General features: G+C 34.9%; 2 protein-coding genes and 1 non-coding gene across 4 annotated transcripts; 1 reads left to right on the top strand and 2 right to left on the bottom strand.

Annotated features, from left to right (window-relative positions):
* TRNAP-CGG lies at positions 1,984 to 2,055 on the bottom strand. The gene has a single exon. It is a non-coding gene; the product is annotated as a tRNA-Pro (tRNA).
* Positions 4,276 to 11,518, top strand: LOC105172921 (squalene synthase). 2 transcript variants are annotated; one of them, XM_011094537.2, is made up of 15 exons: positions 4,276 to 4,567; positions 4,715 to 4,915; positions 5,339 to 5,381; positions 5,873 to 5,962; positions 6,981 to 7,056; positions 7,436 to 7,505; positions 7,790 to 7,933; positions 8,076 to 8,180; positions 8,315 to 8,461; positions 9,072 to 9,147; positions 9,726 to 9,814; positions 10,624 to 10,715; positions 10,809 to 10,854; positions 10,952 to 11,021; positions 11,111 to 11,518. In XM_011094537.2, coding segments are annotated over exons 2-15 (1,245 nt in total). In that variant the 5' UTR covers positions 4,276 to 4,567; positions 4,715 to 4,720; the 3' UTR covers positions 11,113 to 11,518. The 2 variants fall into 2 exon arrangements, with proteins under 2 accessions (XP_011092839.1, XP_011092841.1); XM_011094539.2 differs by having other exon boundaries at positions 4,276 to 4,500.
* Positions 11,807 to 15,690, bottom strand: LOC105172922 (SH3 domain-containing protein 2-like). The gene is made up of 10 exons (XM_011094540.2): positions 15,456 to 15,690; positions 14,509 to 14,625; positions 14,213 to 14,282; positions 13,957 to 14,108; positions 13,351 to 13,452; positions 13,027 to 13,227; positions 12,877 to 12,939; positions 12,619 to 12,768; positions 12,438 to 12,512; positions 11,807 to 12,252 (listed from the first exon to the last, which is right to left on the bottom strand). Exons 1-10 carry the CDS (start codon positions 15,513 to 15,515, stop codon positions 12,136 to 12,138), a joined length of 1,107 nt encoding a protein of 368 aa, XP_011092842.1. The 5' UTR covers positions 15,516 to 15,690; the 3' UTR covers positions 11,807 to 12,135.

Below are 15,868 nucleotides of genomic sequence, written 5' to 3' on the forward strand. Positions count from 1 at the left end.
AATATGATTTATATATTTTTAAAATTTCTTAAAATATTTTTATGGAATATGATTTTTGAATTATTTAACTTTACTCATTAACATTTTGATATATGCTTTTTTAAATTCTGAAACTTATATTTTATTGTTTTTATTTGATGGGTATTTATAATTTTTTAAATAAATATTTATAATTATATATGTAATGGAAGGCATCTGATGCATATACGCAAATTAGGAATGCATTGTGAGTGGGGTGTGAAATTGGTTAGGCATGAAGGAATATTGTCGACGAGTGATTAAAATAAGTAGTTAAATTTTCTAGTTTTAAAAGTAATAATTATGATATAAAATATAATAAGTAATAAGTTAATAATAGAGAAGAGATGTTATAATATATATTTTTTTGTAATAGACAATTATTTTATAACAATAAATATATATTGATAAACAAGAGCAGTAACACCTACAACAATATATACAGATATATATAGAGAGAGAGAAAAGAGAGAGAGAGATCGTATAAACTAAACTTGAGAGAGTGAAAGATTGTTGTGAACAAGGCAAGGAAACTCTGGCGAGATCCACTTCTCACACAGACCATATTTGAGTGTGAAAAGGGATGATTTTCTATAAGTGTGGTTCCACCTTCACAAGCAATATATCTATTTCCAAGGGAATGTAATTAGTTGGACTTCTTTGACCAAAAATTGAATCAATTATATGACAAGTGTAATATATTTATCATATATTTGGTATATAATTACGAAAGAACGATCAATTACATAATATGTATATTATAATTTTATAATTAATTTAATTCGATTAAATTTAATTTGAATTAAATTTTTTTATTTAAAACCCCTTAATAATAATAATAATAATTAGGTCTAATTCCTAAACTGTGGAGGTGGCTACACTACATACACTTCAAAGTTTGCAATGATTCGATGATGCACTGCGCTGTCGTATCGCAAATTTCACAAGATTTGAATGATTAGACTGCTGGAGTTATGTTGCTGTTTCGTTTCAGCTTCCACCAAAACGCCATTCTTGATAGCCTCGGATTTCACCATATGGACAATCAATTTGCAATTTTTCAAAAATTATTATTATTTTAAATATATATTAATTAAATTAATTATTATTAAAAACAATCAGAAAATAAAAATTAATAAGAGAAGAAAAACAGATGTGGAAGTTGAAAAAAAAAAGAAAAAATGGGAAAATGAAGAAAAAAATTAATTAAATATTTAAAAATAAAAATTGACGTACAAAAAAATTGAAGATTACCAATAGGATGTTTTTCTATTATATAACTTTTGAGTGTTTAATTAAACAATTAGAATGTACAAGATGTATATATTCCAGCATCAACTTTGGGACATTTTTTTTTAAATTATTCAATTTTTCAATAGACTTTAATTAATTTTTATATTTTCTACAATTATCGTTTGAACATGATATTATTGGGTTTAATGCAATTTACCCTCCTATAACAATGAGCAAGTTATCCCCTTATAAAAAATAAATAGCAATTTACCTCGCTAATAGTTATTTTAATTTTCATAAGGGAGATGTTTGTCTATTTTTCAGTAACAAAAACATGTAGATTGCTATTTATCCTGATATTATTGCTAGAGTGTGAGTCTTTTTTGGACTGAAATTCATGGGGATTTGAAACCGTCCAAAATTTAGCTTATTTCAAATTTGTTTTACCTTAGATTATAACTCTTCCTGTTGAAAATACCTCCTAACTCTATTAAGAGAGTCATGCAACAATGAAGTGTTTTACTTAAAATTCGAGTTCTCAAAATCTTGTAGACATTTTCTCCTTTATTCTGCAATTTCAATTACTTCTACTCCATCAAGTCACTTGGTTTTAACTTCCAGTCGAACAGTGTGGTTTGAATGTTTAGAAAAAACCGTGAAGAAAAAGGTTAGGTAGCTGGTAATCTTGAAAAGAGATGAAGACACCACTGCGACAAATATAAAGAGGAGAAAGGGGTGTTGCGAGAATCGAACTCGCGACCTCTCGCACCCGAAGCGAGAATCATACCACTAGACCAAACACCCAATGCGTCTGTAGTTATTTAATAACTTATCTAGATCTCTCAGTGTGGTTGACGCGGCCATGCGCTTAAATTACCAGACGTCTTGTGGATCTCCAAAGTCTGAGTCTGACCCTAATTAGAATTTATACATGATTTATTATAAATCGGTACTCATTTAATAATCGTACAGTACACCAAACACCAGTTCAAATTAAAGATGCACATTATTAGGTGAGAAATCCGAAACAACGATGGAAGTTTTCTTAGAATATCCTGTCCAGTCCAACTTGGGCAGCTACTGCTTTGTCAACGAGGAGGGCCCCTTGACGGGTGAATCCAATAAAACCTCAAGACTCTACTACTCTATTTTATCATTCTTCATTAAAATAAAACGCTTAATTACTTTGTTGCTTAATCCACCTGCCATCAGAATTGACAATTGTAACAACTAATATACTTGCAGTTTGAGTCAATTGAACTAGGTAGTTGTAGAGACATGGTTTCATTAGGAATAAGGAAAACAAAACATGCGAGTCGATTAATGCTATTATTCGTTCTGCACTTCATATTTTTTTTATAATTTATAATTTGTACGCATTTATTAAATTCACAATAAGAAAAATATGGTATCCAATCATTTAGATGTTGAGGGATAAAATTAATTTTTCGTGCTGATCTTGCTCGAATTCAGCGACATCAAGGGTTGACTTCTTGACTAATTGCTAACTCCACCAAGATCGAGTATTGGGTTCCTGAGAATGAAACAAAAACGTGAAGCTCATCGGGTGCGTCCCCGACAACGAACCTCCGACTCTCAAGTTAGTGTGATCGAGGTAAAAATGTGCGATTAGAAATAGTAGGTCGAAAAGTCTATAAATCAGTTACCTTGAAATATAGCGTCTTTGAGTATTTATAGGGCTCATGTGGATACTATTATATGAGCCACGTGGCGTTATACTGCTAGTCCTCATCCTCAATCGGATGGTTCTTGTGCCGGGGTCTTCAAGTAGGACTCGGGTTCGGGTTGGTTCGACCCGTCTTATTAGGGAGACGCGGATCTAAGGTGCGCAATAACTAAATTGTCATTCATTAAGGGTATCTTAAGTATTTCGTGCATAAAATGGGTTTTACCCATCACGTGCCCCAATTAAACGCATTTTATAGTATAAATAGATATTTTGGCTGAAGCAAAGAGAAATACATTTTAGCTAAAGACTTGCCGCCTATTTTTTTTTAAATGTGTTTAGATTGAGTTTTGTTAATTTTAGCCCAACAATTAGTTTTTATCTTATGTATTTCAAAATATATTTTAAATAGTAATTGGTTAAGTCTGAAAAAAAGTGAATAGCAATTTACATTTATCTGATATTGCAAATAAGCAAATTATTCCCTATGAAAATAAAATAATAATTTATTCCCATGTGCTTTTATAATGAAGCAACTTACCTCCCTATCTAAGGAGATAAATTGCTGTATTTTAAAAAACGTAAGAAAGTAAATTACTATTTTTTTTATAAATCGATAATTTACTTAATTATAATATTACAATGATGTTGCTTGCATTTTTTCCTTCTGAAAAATATGCACCAAACATGTTATGGGATGTGTTTGTGTTCAATAGTATCCTACTAGGTACTTTGATATTTTAGAATTTAGGCGCATTTTGACATTTAAGTTAGTCTTTTGGTTTTATTTTTATTTTTAATTTTCAATTTTTTTAATTGGATGAAAGTGTTTTATTGATTTTTTGCACAAAAATAAAAATATAATCGAATGATATGTTTTTAAGTCTAGGTTTATAGGTTTGAAAACGAGAATTTGTCTGAATTTAATTTGATGTATTGGAATTTTATAAATATTGTATTTTGAATTTATAACATATTTTTGAAAAAATCAAGATGATAGGAACGTATGTTGTTATGTCCTCCTTGTTGCTAAAGACAAAGGAAATGACGAGACTTAAAAATGTATATAAAAAAGTGGACCTAAACAGCAAATTTTATCAAAATTGAGTGTTTACAATAAAATTGAGCTAAACAATCAAACTTTTAAAATATCAAAATAGTGTACAACTGAAAATAAAACCGGACGACTCCATATTTTTAATTGGTGTTGTTGCCAAACACAACCTTACCTGTGGCTCCTCAAAAGAGAATAGAGTAGACAATAGACGCCCAGCTGGCAACTGGCAAACCAGATACTTATAACCGTAACTACCGTTTCGTCAAACAATTCAGCCTCTTCAAATTTCAAACTTACTCCACAAACATCTGACACTGTTACACACACAAAGCGCACTCGCAAGTCAGGGCCGCAGTCTTTTCTCCATTAAACTCCCCACCAAAAAATTTCTTATTCCCTCTTTATCAACACACGCATAAATTTCATCGCTGCGTATATAAAAATCGCTATTGCTCACTCTTGACTTCCGCATTATCAAATCAAATCACTCTCGAGAGCCAGAGAAGTACGGAATGCGGTTAACCTCAATGTGATTCTGATTCAAGGATTTGTTGCGAACTTGAAATTTTTCGGTAATTAAATACTCGGTGTTGTGTTTAAAAATCCGTGGATTTCGTATCAGTGACGAAGACCTTGAATCAGAACTTCTGACTTTGTATGCGATCTTCTGTTTGTGGATTATTGTGATTTGATGTTGTTTGTGATTTGGCGTTGATTAGGTAACAATGGTGAGTTTGCAAGCGATTTGGAGGCATCCGGATGATTTGTATCCGATGGTGAAGCTGAAGCTGGCGGCTAGAAGGGCGGAGAAGCAGATCCCAGCGGAGCCGCACTGGGCATTTTGTTACTCTATGCTTCATAAAGTTTCTAGAAGCTTCGCTCTCGTCATCCAGCAGCTAGATACCGATCTTCGTGACGCTGTGAGTAATTTCTTTTTGTCTAATTTTATTTGTTACTCTGTTTCTAAATTCGTAATTACTTTCGCTCTCTCGTGTTGTAGATTTTATGTTTCAAGGTTGGGTTATCTTTTTCTAGCAATTGCATGATGTAGTTGAATAGTTCTAGCATGTGATAACTGACATAATTTTTTGGTATTAAGGATTGAAGTCTATAGTGTCAGAATTAGAATTAGAACACTTGATTGAAAATTGGAAATGATTTTTAATCAATTCTAATTAATGAGTCAAATTCTATGGATCCATAGAATATCAGTAAATCTGAGATTAGTAAGTATAAGATGAGCAAATTCTAGTTCATGTTCTGATATTGACTTGCCAGTAAGTCATAGTATGTATTTTGCGGTGCCAAAATGACTTTTGGGTAAATCTTCTCGTATTTCGCAGGTGTGCATTTTCTATTTGGTTCTTCGAGCACTAGACACTGTTGGTAAGCTCCTCTGTTGATAAGTGCTTTTGCTTATGGTAATATTTGTTCAATCAATTGAGAAGAACTGATGCCGGACGCCAGAGAAAAAGGTTATTGGAGACCTTTCAAAGGCCTCTTGCTTAAGGCCTTGTACGTATAATTGCTGATGAGGGCTTAAACTTTTGATAGACCTTTCTAATACAGTACCTTACCTGCATTAATGTTGCTCTACTATGACTAGCATAGTAGTAGAAAACAGGTCAATTCACCTCCTAGAATAAATAAATAAGTGAAACAGATGGGTCAAATGTAGACTCTTTTGTTACTTGAATGAAGCGAAGTTACATTTAGTCAAGAAACGCAAAAGTTCATCTGTGAAGACAGGCTTGATATGCGGTTTTTGGTGTGATCATGTTGATCATCTACCGCATTAGGTTGGTGTTCACAGATTTTTATTTTTTCGGCAATAAATCTAAACTGACCATTTTTGTACCATGTTATTGATTTGACAGAGGACGATACAAGCATATCAATGGAGGTTAAAGTACCTATTCTGATGGCTTTCCATCGTCACATATACGACCGTGAATGGCATTTTTCATGTGAGTTTTTTAAGACCTGCCTCTAGTCTTTCAGTACTCCGTGTATTATCAGCTTTCTGATTTCACACATTCAAGGGTGCTGTAAGAGTTGATTCACATACTGTAATGAGTCTCCTCATGACTTCTTGATGTCAGAGAGGTTATGGATTAAATCTGAATAGGCCTAAGAACCACTCTGTTGCTCTCTGGTATTTTTGGTTTACCCATCATACTACTCATCTTTCTTCCAAAAGCATGCTGAGAAGGGAAAGAAAACGAATGAATAGAAAACAAATAGTAGTATATACTCACCTGATCCCCCAGTTGCCCCAAATTAAACTGTTCTAGAAATAACATTCTGTGGTCTGAATTCATTGTTTAAGCCTTATACAAGTTTACTTGGCCATAAATCTTGACCATACATTTTGGTCTGGACTTGGGTTTTTTCTTGGTCGGTTATTTGATAGAAAATACATAAGCTCTCCATATGAATCTAATATTTTAATCTGTTATGTTAAGTCAATAGTAGGATACTTTGACTTCAGACATTCCCTCCTCCTTGTAGCTGCAATATTCAGTCATTTATTGCCACCTACGTCATTTAGGACCATTTAATTGTCAATTAAAGAAGTCACCTGTAGGTCTTAAATCTGTTCCAAACCAGCATAGACAGCATTCACTAATATGAAGACTATAATGGTACTATTGCCACTCCCCAAGGCCAAATCAAATGCAAACTTTACTGATTATAGGTACCATCATGGCTTGATAAGAAATATGATATTGCTTTCGATCCATACCATTTCACAGGTTAAGAAAGTTATCATTATGATTTCCATCATTTTTCAGCTTAATTGTGCACTTTACTTCATATGGAATTTGCAGTTGGTTATCGTTTCAACAAATTGGGTCCTACTTCTTTTGATTCTTCTTGCTGTTTTGATGATGTTGTTATTGCAGTCACTCCAATATAAAGAACATGCTAGAAGATTTTGATCCAACATAGATACTCTGACAAGTCTAGTTGTTCCTTTGATAGGTGGTACAAAGGACTACAAAGTTCTCATGGATGAGTTCCATCATGTTTCAACAGCTTTTCTGGAGCTTGGAAGCGGGTAAATTAAGTAGCTCTTAGCAAGTTGTTTCAGCATGTTAATAGTCTAGTAGGTCTGCCCAAGATGGATAGGTGTCTCTAACATTATTCTGACAAAATAAAACTTTCTTCACCTAGACTTCCTATGCGACAACGTAAAGAATTTAAGTTGAATTTGGCTGATTGAGAGCATGACTCACCTCCTGATCAATATTTGTCTAAGAACCAAAAACTTTTAAAAGTTCTTAGTTAAACAGGATTATGCTCTATCAGTTTTGTAAAATTGGGATGCTCCTGATATTCAGTTTTCTGGTAATCGAAGTTACTTTGCTCCACAACTAGTTAAATGTATATGATATGCAGTTCCGTGCATTCAAGATAATTCTCCTTCCCTTTTGCAGTTACCAGGAGGCAATTGAAGATATTACCATGAGAATGGGTGCGGGAATGGCTAAGTTTATATGTAAGGAGGTATACTAGAAATATCATGCTGGAGGCTGACATAGTTGCGAAACTGTGTGATGTTACCTGGCTTTTAGCATAGCTTTCCTTGAAATCTAGAGATTAAAATCTAATAACCTACAAATTTGTTGCTTCGATAATATTTCTTCTGGCAAACACATCTATACAAGCTACTAGAACATCATAATATATGATGGATAGAAAATCTTTCATGACAGATCTTAGGACAAAATTACATCTTGGCTTGACAGAAATTGCGTTAATAGTCCGCTAAAACTTCTTTCTCTTGCCAGGTAGAGACAATTGATGATTATGATGAATATTGTCACTATGTGGCCGGACTTGTTGGACTAGGTTTGTCAAAGCTGTTCCATGCTTCTGGAAAAGAAGATCTAGCTTCAGATGCTCTCTCCAACTCAATGGGGTTATTTCTCCAGGTGCTGATTCCATTATGTGTAGCAATCAGAGCAGTACACAGGCTGCTCACTAGAGGGTCTCTCACATTTGAAACTCTAAAATTATCTTATTCTCTCTCACATTTGAAACTCTAAAATTATCTTATTCTTGCAATAATTGCAGAAAACAAATATTATCCGGGATTATCTCGAGGACATTAATGAGATACCAAAGTCGCGTATGTTCTGGCCTCGCCAAATTTGGAGTAAATATGTTAACAAACTTGAGGTACATTTCTTCCCTTGCTTCTTGTCAAATTTAGCATTTATTTTCAGAATTCTACTAAAGTTGCTTCATAGACGGAGTTAATTCCATAGGATCAAATTGTGGAAGTGACAGTTTATTTGGTTTTACGTTCATAGGACTTAAAATATGAGGAAAACTCAGTTAAGGCGGTGCAGTGCCTGAATGACATGGTCACAAATGCTTTAGTGCATGTAGAAGATTGCTTAAAGTACATGTCTGCTTTACGAGATCCAGCAATATTTCGGTTTTGTGCAATCCCGCAGGTACAATTTTATTTTGGTTGATTCACATATTTTAGCCGTTTCAACCACGAAATGCTTTTATTTTTTCTATTATCAAATTATTGTTTAGAAAGCATTTAGTCTTCTTATGATGTTGGTGGTTGGAAGATTAGGATTGAATGAATGAATCATAGTCTTGTAATTTCCTCTTCCCGGTACATTTCTAGGTTTCTACGAATTTATCATTTTCTCTAAATGCTGGCAGACCATATTTTGTGGCACAAAAGGAATGGCAAAATTTCAAGATGTCTATCTGATGTTCTCTAGATTATTATTGATTTGTCGGTGAATTAGACATCTGGTCATTTACTTATTGGTTCCTCCTGCCATAATTTGTCCAGTTTGGGTTTGTTAGCTTCTTCACCACTTGTATTACCCATGAAAATACTGAAAACTCACATGTCTTGTCTATATGCTTGCACACGTGAGTACTAGATTTCAATTGATTGGAAGAAGCTTTTTAACACATTACTTCCTACAGTCGTTTGCCATAATGTGATCACTACATCCGGGAGTGGTCCTGAGATCATCTAATATTGTTGTTGTAATATCAGAAAGGGTGCATCTGATATAATTTTCCTAATATTACCAGATCATGGCAATTGGGACACTAGCTTTGTGCTACAACAACATTCAAGTCTTCAGAGGTGTTGTAAAAATGAGACGTGGTAAGATGACTTTTTTCACTTTCTCTCCTCACACTAAGAATCAGATCTGCTTTGATGAATGCAGTACGGTTTCTTTCAATTTCTTTATTCTTTTTCTCGTCATGAATCGAGGTGCCTTGTGGGCTGTCAAAGTGTCGAAGGGCGTATTTAGTAGTGAAAAGAAAATTACAATCATGAAAGATAAATACATGTGTGGGAAAAAAAAGGGTTTTCAATCCTGCTGCATTTGGATTAGCTTTGTGTTGGCCTATGATTTACTGACACCATTTTTCACTGGTTCTGAGCTTCTCTATGATCTTGGACATGATACCAGCTCTCAGCTGAATTCATCTTTTTTTTTTTTTTTTTGACAGAATTCAAATTGAATTTCAGATTAGGTATATATACATGTAGAAAAACATTGGGGTCCCTTTCCTAGAATTTGACAAAAGTTGACATTGTGGTTTAGCTTTCAGAATGTTAATCTTCTAGACCATTGCAATTTTTTGTGCTAGGTAGCATTCTGTAGTTTTCCGTGTTTCATTTCATATTCATTTCTTCTGGATACTAATTACTTCTGTTTTGTTTCTCTGTCCTAGGTCTAACTGCAAAAGTTATTGACCGAACTAAAACAATGACGGACGTGTATGGAGCTTTTTACGATTTTTCTCGTATGCTAAAATCAAAGGTACAATGCTTCTTTGGGCCAAGAAGCCAGTTTGGCTGTTATCTATGGACTCCAACCTGATGCCATATTCTGTTCTTGGGGTTTCAATATATTCTGATAAACTGACGTAACTTTCCCATATATGATGCCATATAATAGGTTTTACAGCCAGGGTCCAAGATATATTTACAGAAAAATTAAGAAATTATTTTACCTTTAATACTTGCTATTGAAATTGAATATAGGTTAATGCATACACCACAATTTAGATTGAAACTGGTAATTTGTTCCTTCAAAAAATTTACTTTAGATATAGTTCCAATCTATCTATTTCTGCATTCTAAAAATCTCACCAAATTTACAGAGTTCTGTGTCTTGGTCATGATGTGTCATTGGATGCCTACCTCCAGGAATCTGAATTCCTTCAATTTGATAATAAAATGTTAAAATATTGAATGATTTTCCTTTCTAAGAGTGTAAGATTTTAGATAAGGTGGTCGTTTAATATGGTATTAGACTAGGCCAAACAAGAGATTTCCGGTTCAAATCTCATTTCCAAGTGTGTTAAGATATTAAATATTAAATGTCTCTAACATTTTAAACTTTTAGATGAGGTGGTTGTTTAACATAAAAATGGATTAGAGTTTGATTTTGAATGCCAGCAGATTTCTGTATACAATTTGTGAAATTTGTTAGAATGTTAACCACTCTTGTACATAAGGATTACAAATTGCAAAATACAATGATATTGAGTGTGATTTTTGTTTTCCTGATTGGCGAGGACGCGTTCCTGTTTGCTGAAAAAACCTTCTGCCTCCTGGACTTTCTAGGTTGACGATGCTGATCCTAATGCTAAAAAGACAAAAGAGAACTTGGAAGCAATCCTGAAAATCTGCAGGGACTCTGGAACCTTAAGCCAAAGGTAAGCTTGGTTAATCTCTCTCTCTCCCTCTCTCCTTCAACAAACTAATTGCCCTTTTAACAAATTCTGAGCGACCTTCTTCATTTTTACCAGGAAATCTTACATAATCCAGAGCAAGCCCCAATACAATGCAACTTTGGTAAGTATTCAGTGCCTTCTTTGCTGATTATTTACTCAAGAAGCGATCTGTCCAAACGGATAATTCTCTAATCCTCAATTTTTATTTTGTAATGCAGATAGCTCTCATCTTCATCATTTTGGCTCTTCTTTTGGCATACCTATCTGCAACTCGACCAACTAATATCTGTAAGTTTCTTTCTATAAAAATGTAGTAACCATGAGTATGAGAAAAGATTTTAAGCTTCTCGCTCATATTTTGCTCTCAATAATTGCAGGATTGGGTTTTCAACCTTTGGAAAACGCTACTTATTATAGTTACCTATACAAGGCAATTCCTAAAATAAAGAATCTCTGGGGTACCACAATCAGATGGTGATGATATGAATTTCACAACTTAAGCATTGGAGCGAGCGGGCCTATTACACAAATAAACTTAACGAATGTTGCCTAGTTTTCTTGTGTATTGGTATCCCCGACATGTATCTCAGCAATAGTCCAGGAAAGAGCTCCAGCTTATGTTAAAGCTGAAGGATGTGTAGTTTCGTTCCTTTTCATTTAAAAGTTTGTACTTAGACATGCAAAAGTATATTTTACATCCCTTACGTCTGCTGTATGAAAATTTTCAGAGTGATTAAACTTGTAATTTTGTGCACAAGTAAATATGATCTACGAATTGATTGTAATTTCACCCAAAATTTTGGATGTCTGAGGTCGGCTTGATGCTGGCTCGCTATTTCCCGAAATTTGGAATGCCAACTAAAAGCAATTAACTAGTAAGAACAAAGTTAATGCACCAAAACTTCATATTATCTTTTCCCTATGGTACCAGCTTATTTATAAGAATCTCGTTTTCATGTCTAGGTCAAACTACAAATTGTCTTCTGCCTCTTCCAGGTTGCATCAGAAGAAACGGCAACTGGTAAACAATACAAAGCACAAAGCATCTGAAGAAAAATTATGTACGAAGAGTCTCAATAACTATAAAATCATGCTTCTTTAAAAAGACACTATCATGTAACTAGAAGTCCGTGTCTAATGTATATTCAAAAAGAAAATAGAGAGAGAGAGGCTGAATTTGGGACATTTCAATTGATTATAAAACAAATGATAAGGCTTTTCAAGGAAAGAAAAGAAGTCTGGAAACAGCAGACAATATGTCAATCTGTAAAATTGACTGCAGGCCAGAAAGCAGCAGGAGAATGCTCTTTTGCTGTAGGGGCAAAGCTTGAGTATCTCTGCATCTCCAAGATAAAAGAGATACAGAAGTGCATGTTGAAACACAAAACAGCACCACGGGAGTTCAGAAAACTTCAGCTACCTTGCTTGCAAGTACACGCTCGCGTCTCTCAATGTATCCAAAAGGAAACCAACCGGCTTTGCCTTTGCATTCACCTTCAGCCCACCCGTTATTTGAAACCTTGAAAGGACAGAAAAGATATATCAGCTAGAGACCTACAATTAGATGGTCGCATGAAATCCAGCAATGAGAAGAGATAAGAAGGGATTTACAGCTTCATAGTGAACAGGGGGATCAGGAAATGAAGTTATTTTAGTCAAAAGGGAAACTGAAAGATCTATTACTCAAAACAAAGACTAGCAAACCTTTCGAACGACAATATAGTCTCCAATTGACAAATTAAGCTCCACATCAGATTCAGCTTGGTATGAGTACATGACCTGTTGTAGAAGCAATGAACAATGGAAAGTATTAAACAGCTGCTCTCATGTGCTGTCAGCGGCAATTGCACTAGCTCATCTATCGTCTTAATTAGTCATTTATTACCTCCCCAAGAAAGTAGCCCATGTTATCAGTTGATCCATTCTGCGCTGGTGAAGTAGACACCCCATTTGCATCTTCATATGATGGAGGTGCAGAAGTATTGTCCACACGAGGACTAGGAGCTGCTTCAATTCTTTGGCATTCAGATATCATCTGAACAAAAGATATAGTCGTCATGTGTTTAAGATTACAAAGCTTAAAATATGACAAGACAGAATTTGCTTCTGCTCATATTTGAAGTTTTTTTGACATTATGCCTACCTCGCCTTCTAGCTGATCAAGTATTTGAAGAACTCGTTGATGGTAAGCACGTTCTGCTTCAACCTTGAACATACAGCAGGACAAATCAGAAAGTTTGCAAGTTTTGTAGGAACTTTCACTTATGCTACTTGAAATTGCAGACTGTGTTACCATGGCTGTCAGTCGTTGCAGTGTCAACCTTTGTTGTTGATCTTCAACAGCAGCCAATGCTGAAGCAGCTTCTTTACCCAGTACAGCAACGTTGGACTTCAAATCTTGCAATTTAGCTTCGGCTGCTTCAAGTTTGGAAGCTAAGTCTGGATGGTCATTTCCTTCTCTAACTTTTGCTTGTCTTCTGGCAACTTCAAAAGCCTATCTAGGTTCAACAATATAAAACTAAGGGGCAGCCTCACTCCAAAGAAGCTGCCTATATCTCAACATTAATGAGATGGAGGCAATTTACATGATGTACATGACAAGAAGTACCAAAAGTACCTGAGCTTCCGCATCTTGTCTCATTCTATCATATCGTTGAGCAAGATGACGGGCATCATCCAGTGGAGCTCCCATTACCATAGCTCTTAATGGTTCAGTCACCTGATACACAAGACGTCAGACATTCACTGATAGAAGATGAAGATGGATCAAACCAACAGTCTAGAAGGCAGACCATTGAAATGGAGGGAAGAAGATAGAAAATAACTTCATATTTTGTCACTATATCCAGGAGTAACCGAAAACTATCAACATTATTTATCTTATGGAAAAGTTTGGTCAAGATGCAGGTTCATACTTGCATCTCTGATCTAGTTAAAACAGAAATAGGACAGAATCAAATGCGCAGTAAGCAACAACCGCCTTCAAGACTCAACTCCATAGTGGATTAAAGAGAATTGTCTCCGAGAAGTATAAAAAATGCAACAGACACACATTGGCCTGATATCATCCATAAAGATTAACAACGGCAGTATCCTGTTAGCAGGCTGTGGGTCATTCTGCAAAATTTCCTGCAGAACTTATCACAAGAATAGATATGCTAGGGCATGATGCCTGATCAATCACCCAGCATTTTGGAGATGTTGGGAAAAAGTGTATTACGACCTGTGTCCCAAGCGCTTTCAACAGATCTCCACGCTCTTTCTCCATTTGAGCACGAGCTCTTGCAAAATTCGATGCAGCTTTTGATAATGTATTACCACTGGTGCATGTATTCTGAACACCATACTTTCTGCTATCTTCTGACATTTTAGTTCCTGAAAGAAAGGGGCATATAGAGAGGATCAACATACTCGTACCTGGTAAGAATTACAGTACAAAAATGAAAATGAAGATGGTTTTTCATTGTTCAGCAAATTACCTATTTCAATTTGTTTGGATCCTATAACTATACAGCCTTCAATGCCACGAACAATGTCCCTTTGGAAATGCTGAAGAGTAGAAGAAAAGGACATATTTCAATCCGAGAACACGAATTGTGGTCAATATGACAATATCATCATAAATTAACTGTAGCTACTAATGGATTCAGAGTGTTCAAAGAATCAGTTGTCGATCAAGCTTCAAAAGTCTGCAGGTGTGAGCATGATTTGCACCGCCTTGCCCCGTTACCAACACAAATGGTCCCCAAATAAGATTTAAATGAGGAAAAGTGACCTTGGCAGCACGAGTAGATATGTATAGCTTTTCCAACTTCTTGTGCTGCCGGAGCTCAGCATCATTATTCATGATAACATCTGTATCTCCATACGCACCGAACTGCCTTAGAACAGCCTGAATTCAACTCAACAATATCATGCTACTTTTTCAAGTACTAAACAAGAACACTTCACGACAGATAAGTAGAGTAGTAAAAGAAAGATGAAGTCAATGCAACACAAAGCCACACCGGTATAAGCTTAAGCAATAAGTTGAACTGAGACGAGTTCAGATTTGTCATCCAGTAAACCAAATTTAGATCCCCTGCTCAAAATAAATCCACACAAACAGACATGAATACTCACAGAAATTAGCAGTCAAAGTGGCACATTATCCTGATATCAATTATTAAATTTGCTTTTGCAGACAAATGAAAAATGTAGAGTCAGATGTTTCATATGACTTGGCTGGACATACTCTCAACATTTTCTTAAAACCTGATTTATCAAAGTGATTACAGGCACACGCAGATGACTTGGTTGGACACATACTCGCAACAGCGATATCAACATTTTCTTAAAACCTGATTTCATCCAAAATATAATGAAATAAATAAACGTCAGAGAACCTAAATCAAAGTGATTACACGCACACGCAAAACCGCCGAACTTCAAATGGAAATGATAGGAAAAGAAAAATGAGAAACGAATTCAACTTTGACGCACAAAACTATACCGAATCATGAAAAATGCATTGAACTTTAAAGCAATCATACCGAAATATCAACAAATTCATACAAGTTTGAAGCACAAAGTTATAACGAAACATCAACAATTGACGAAGATCTGAAATCACCGTGTTATTTAAAAACGCGCCACTGATCCGATTATGTTTGCGTACAAATTCTAGTTCAGAAACATGCAGACATGCCACGCAATGTGTAGAGAGAGACATATATACAGTACCTGCTGCTGCCTGGCTACCTGTTCTCGTAGCCTGGAGGCTTGCTTTCTGATGGCTTCCATTAACGAATCGATCAATACCTCTCAATGTGTGCGTTTACAGCTGAGATGTTCTAATCTCAAGTAGAGCATCAGGAGAGCCGTCTCATCGCTCGTAAAAAATGAGACTCGGAATTTGATTTGATTTTTGGCTTGCTAATTTTGAATTAATGGCCACTTTTTCTATTCTGGGAGGCAACAGAAAAGCAAAACTAATAAAACAAACAAAGACAAAACGCATTCAATATTTGTTTTTTGATTTTTTATATTTTATTTATGTACTTTTTATTTTTAAACTTTTTATATATAATATATAAACACACTTATTTATCTTTATTTTTTCTCTCAATCTCCAAAATACTAAAATAAAGCATTCC

Source organism: Sesamum indicum, linkage group LG10 (assembly GCF_000512975.1).
Source record: "Sesamum indicum cultivar Zhongzhi No. 13 linkage group LG10, S_indicum_v1.0, whole genome shotgun sequence".
Classification (NCBI taxonomy): Eukaryota; Viridiplantae; Streptophyta; class Magnoliopsida; order Lamiales; family Pedaliaceae; genus Sesamum; species Sesamum indicum.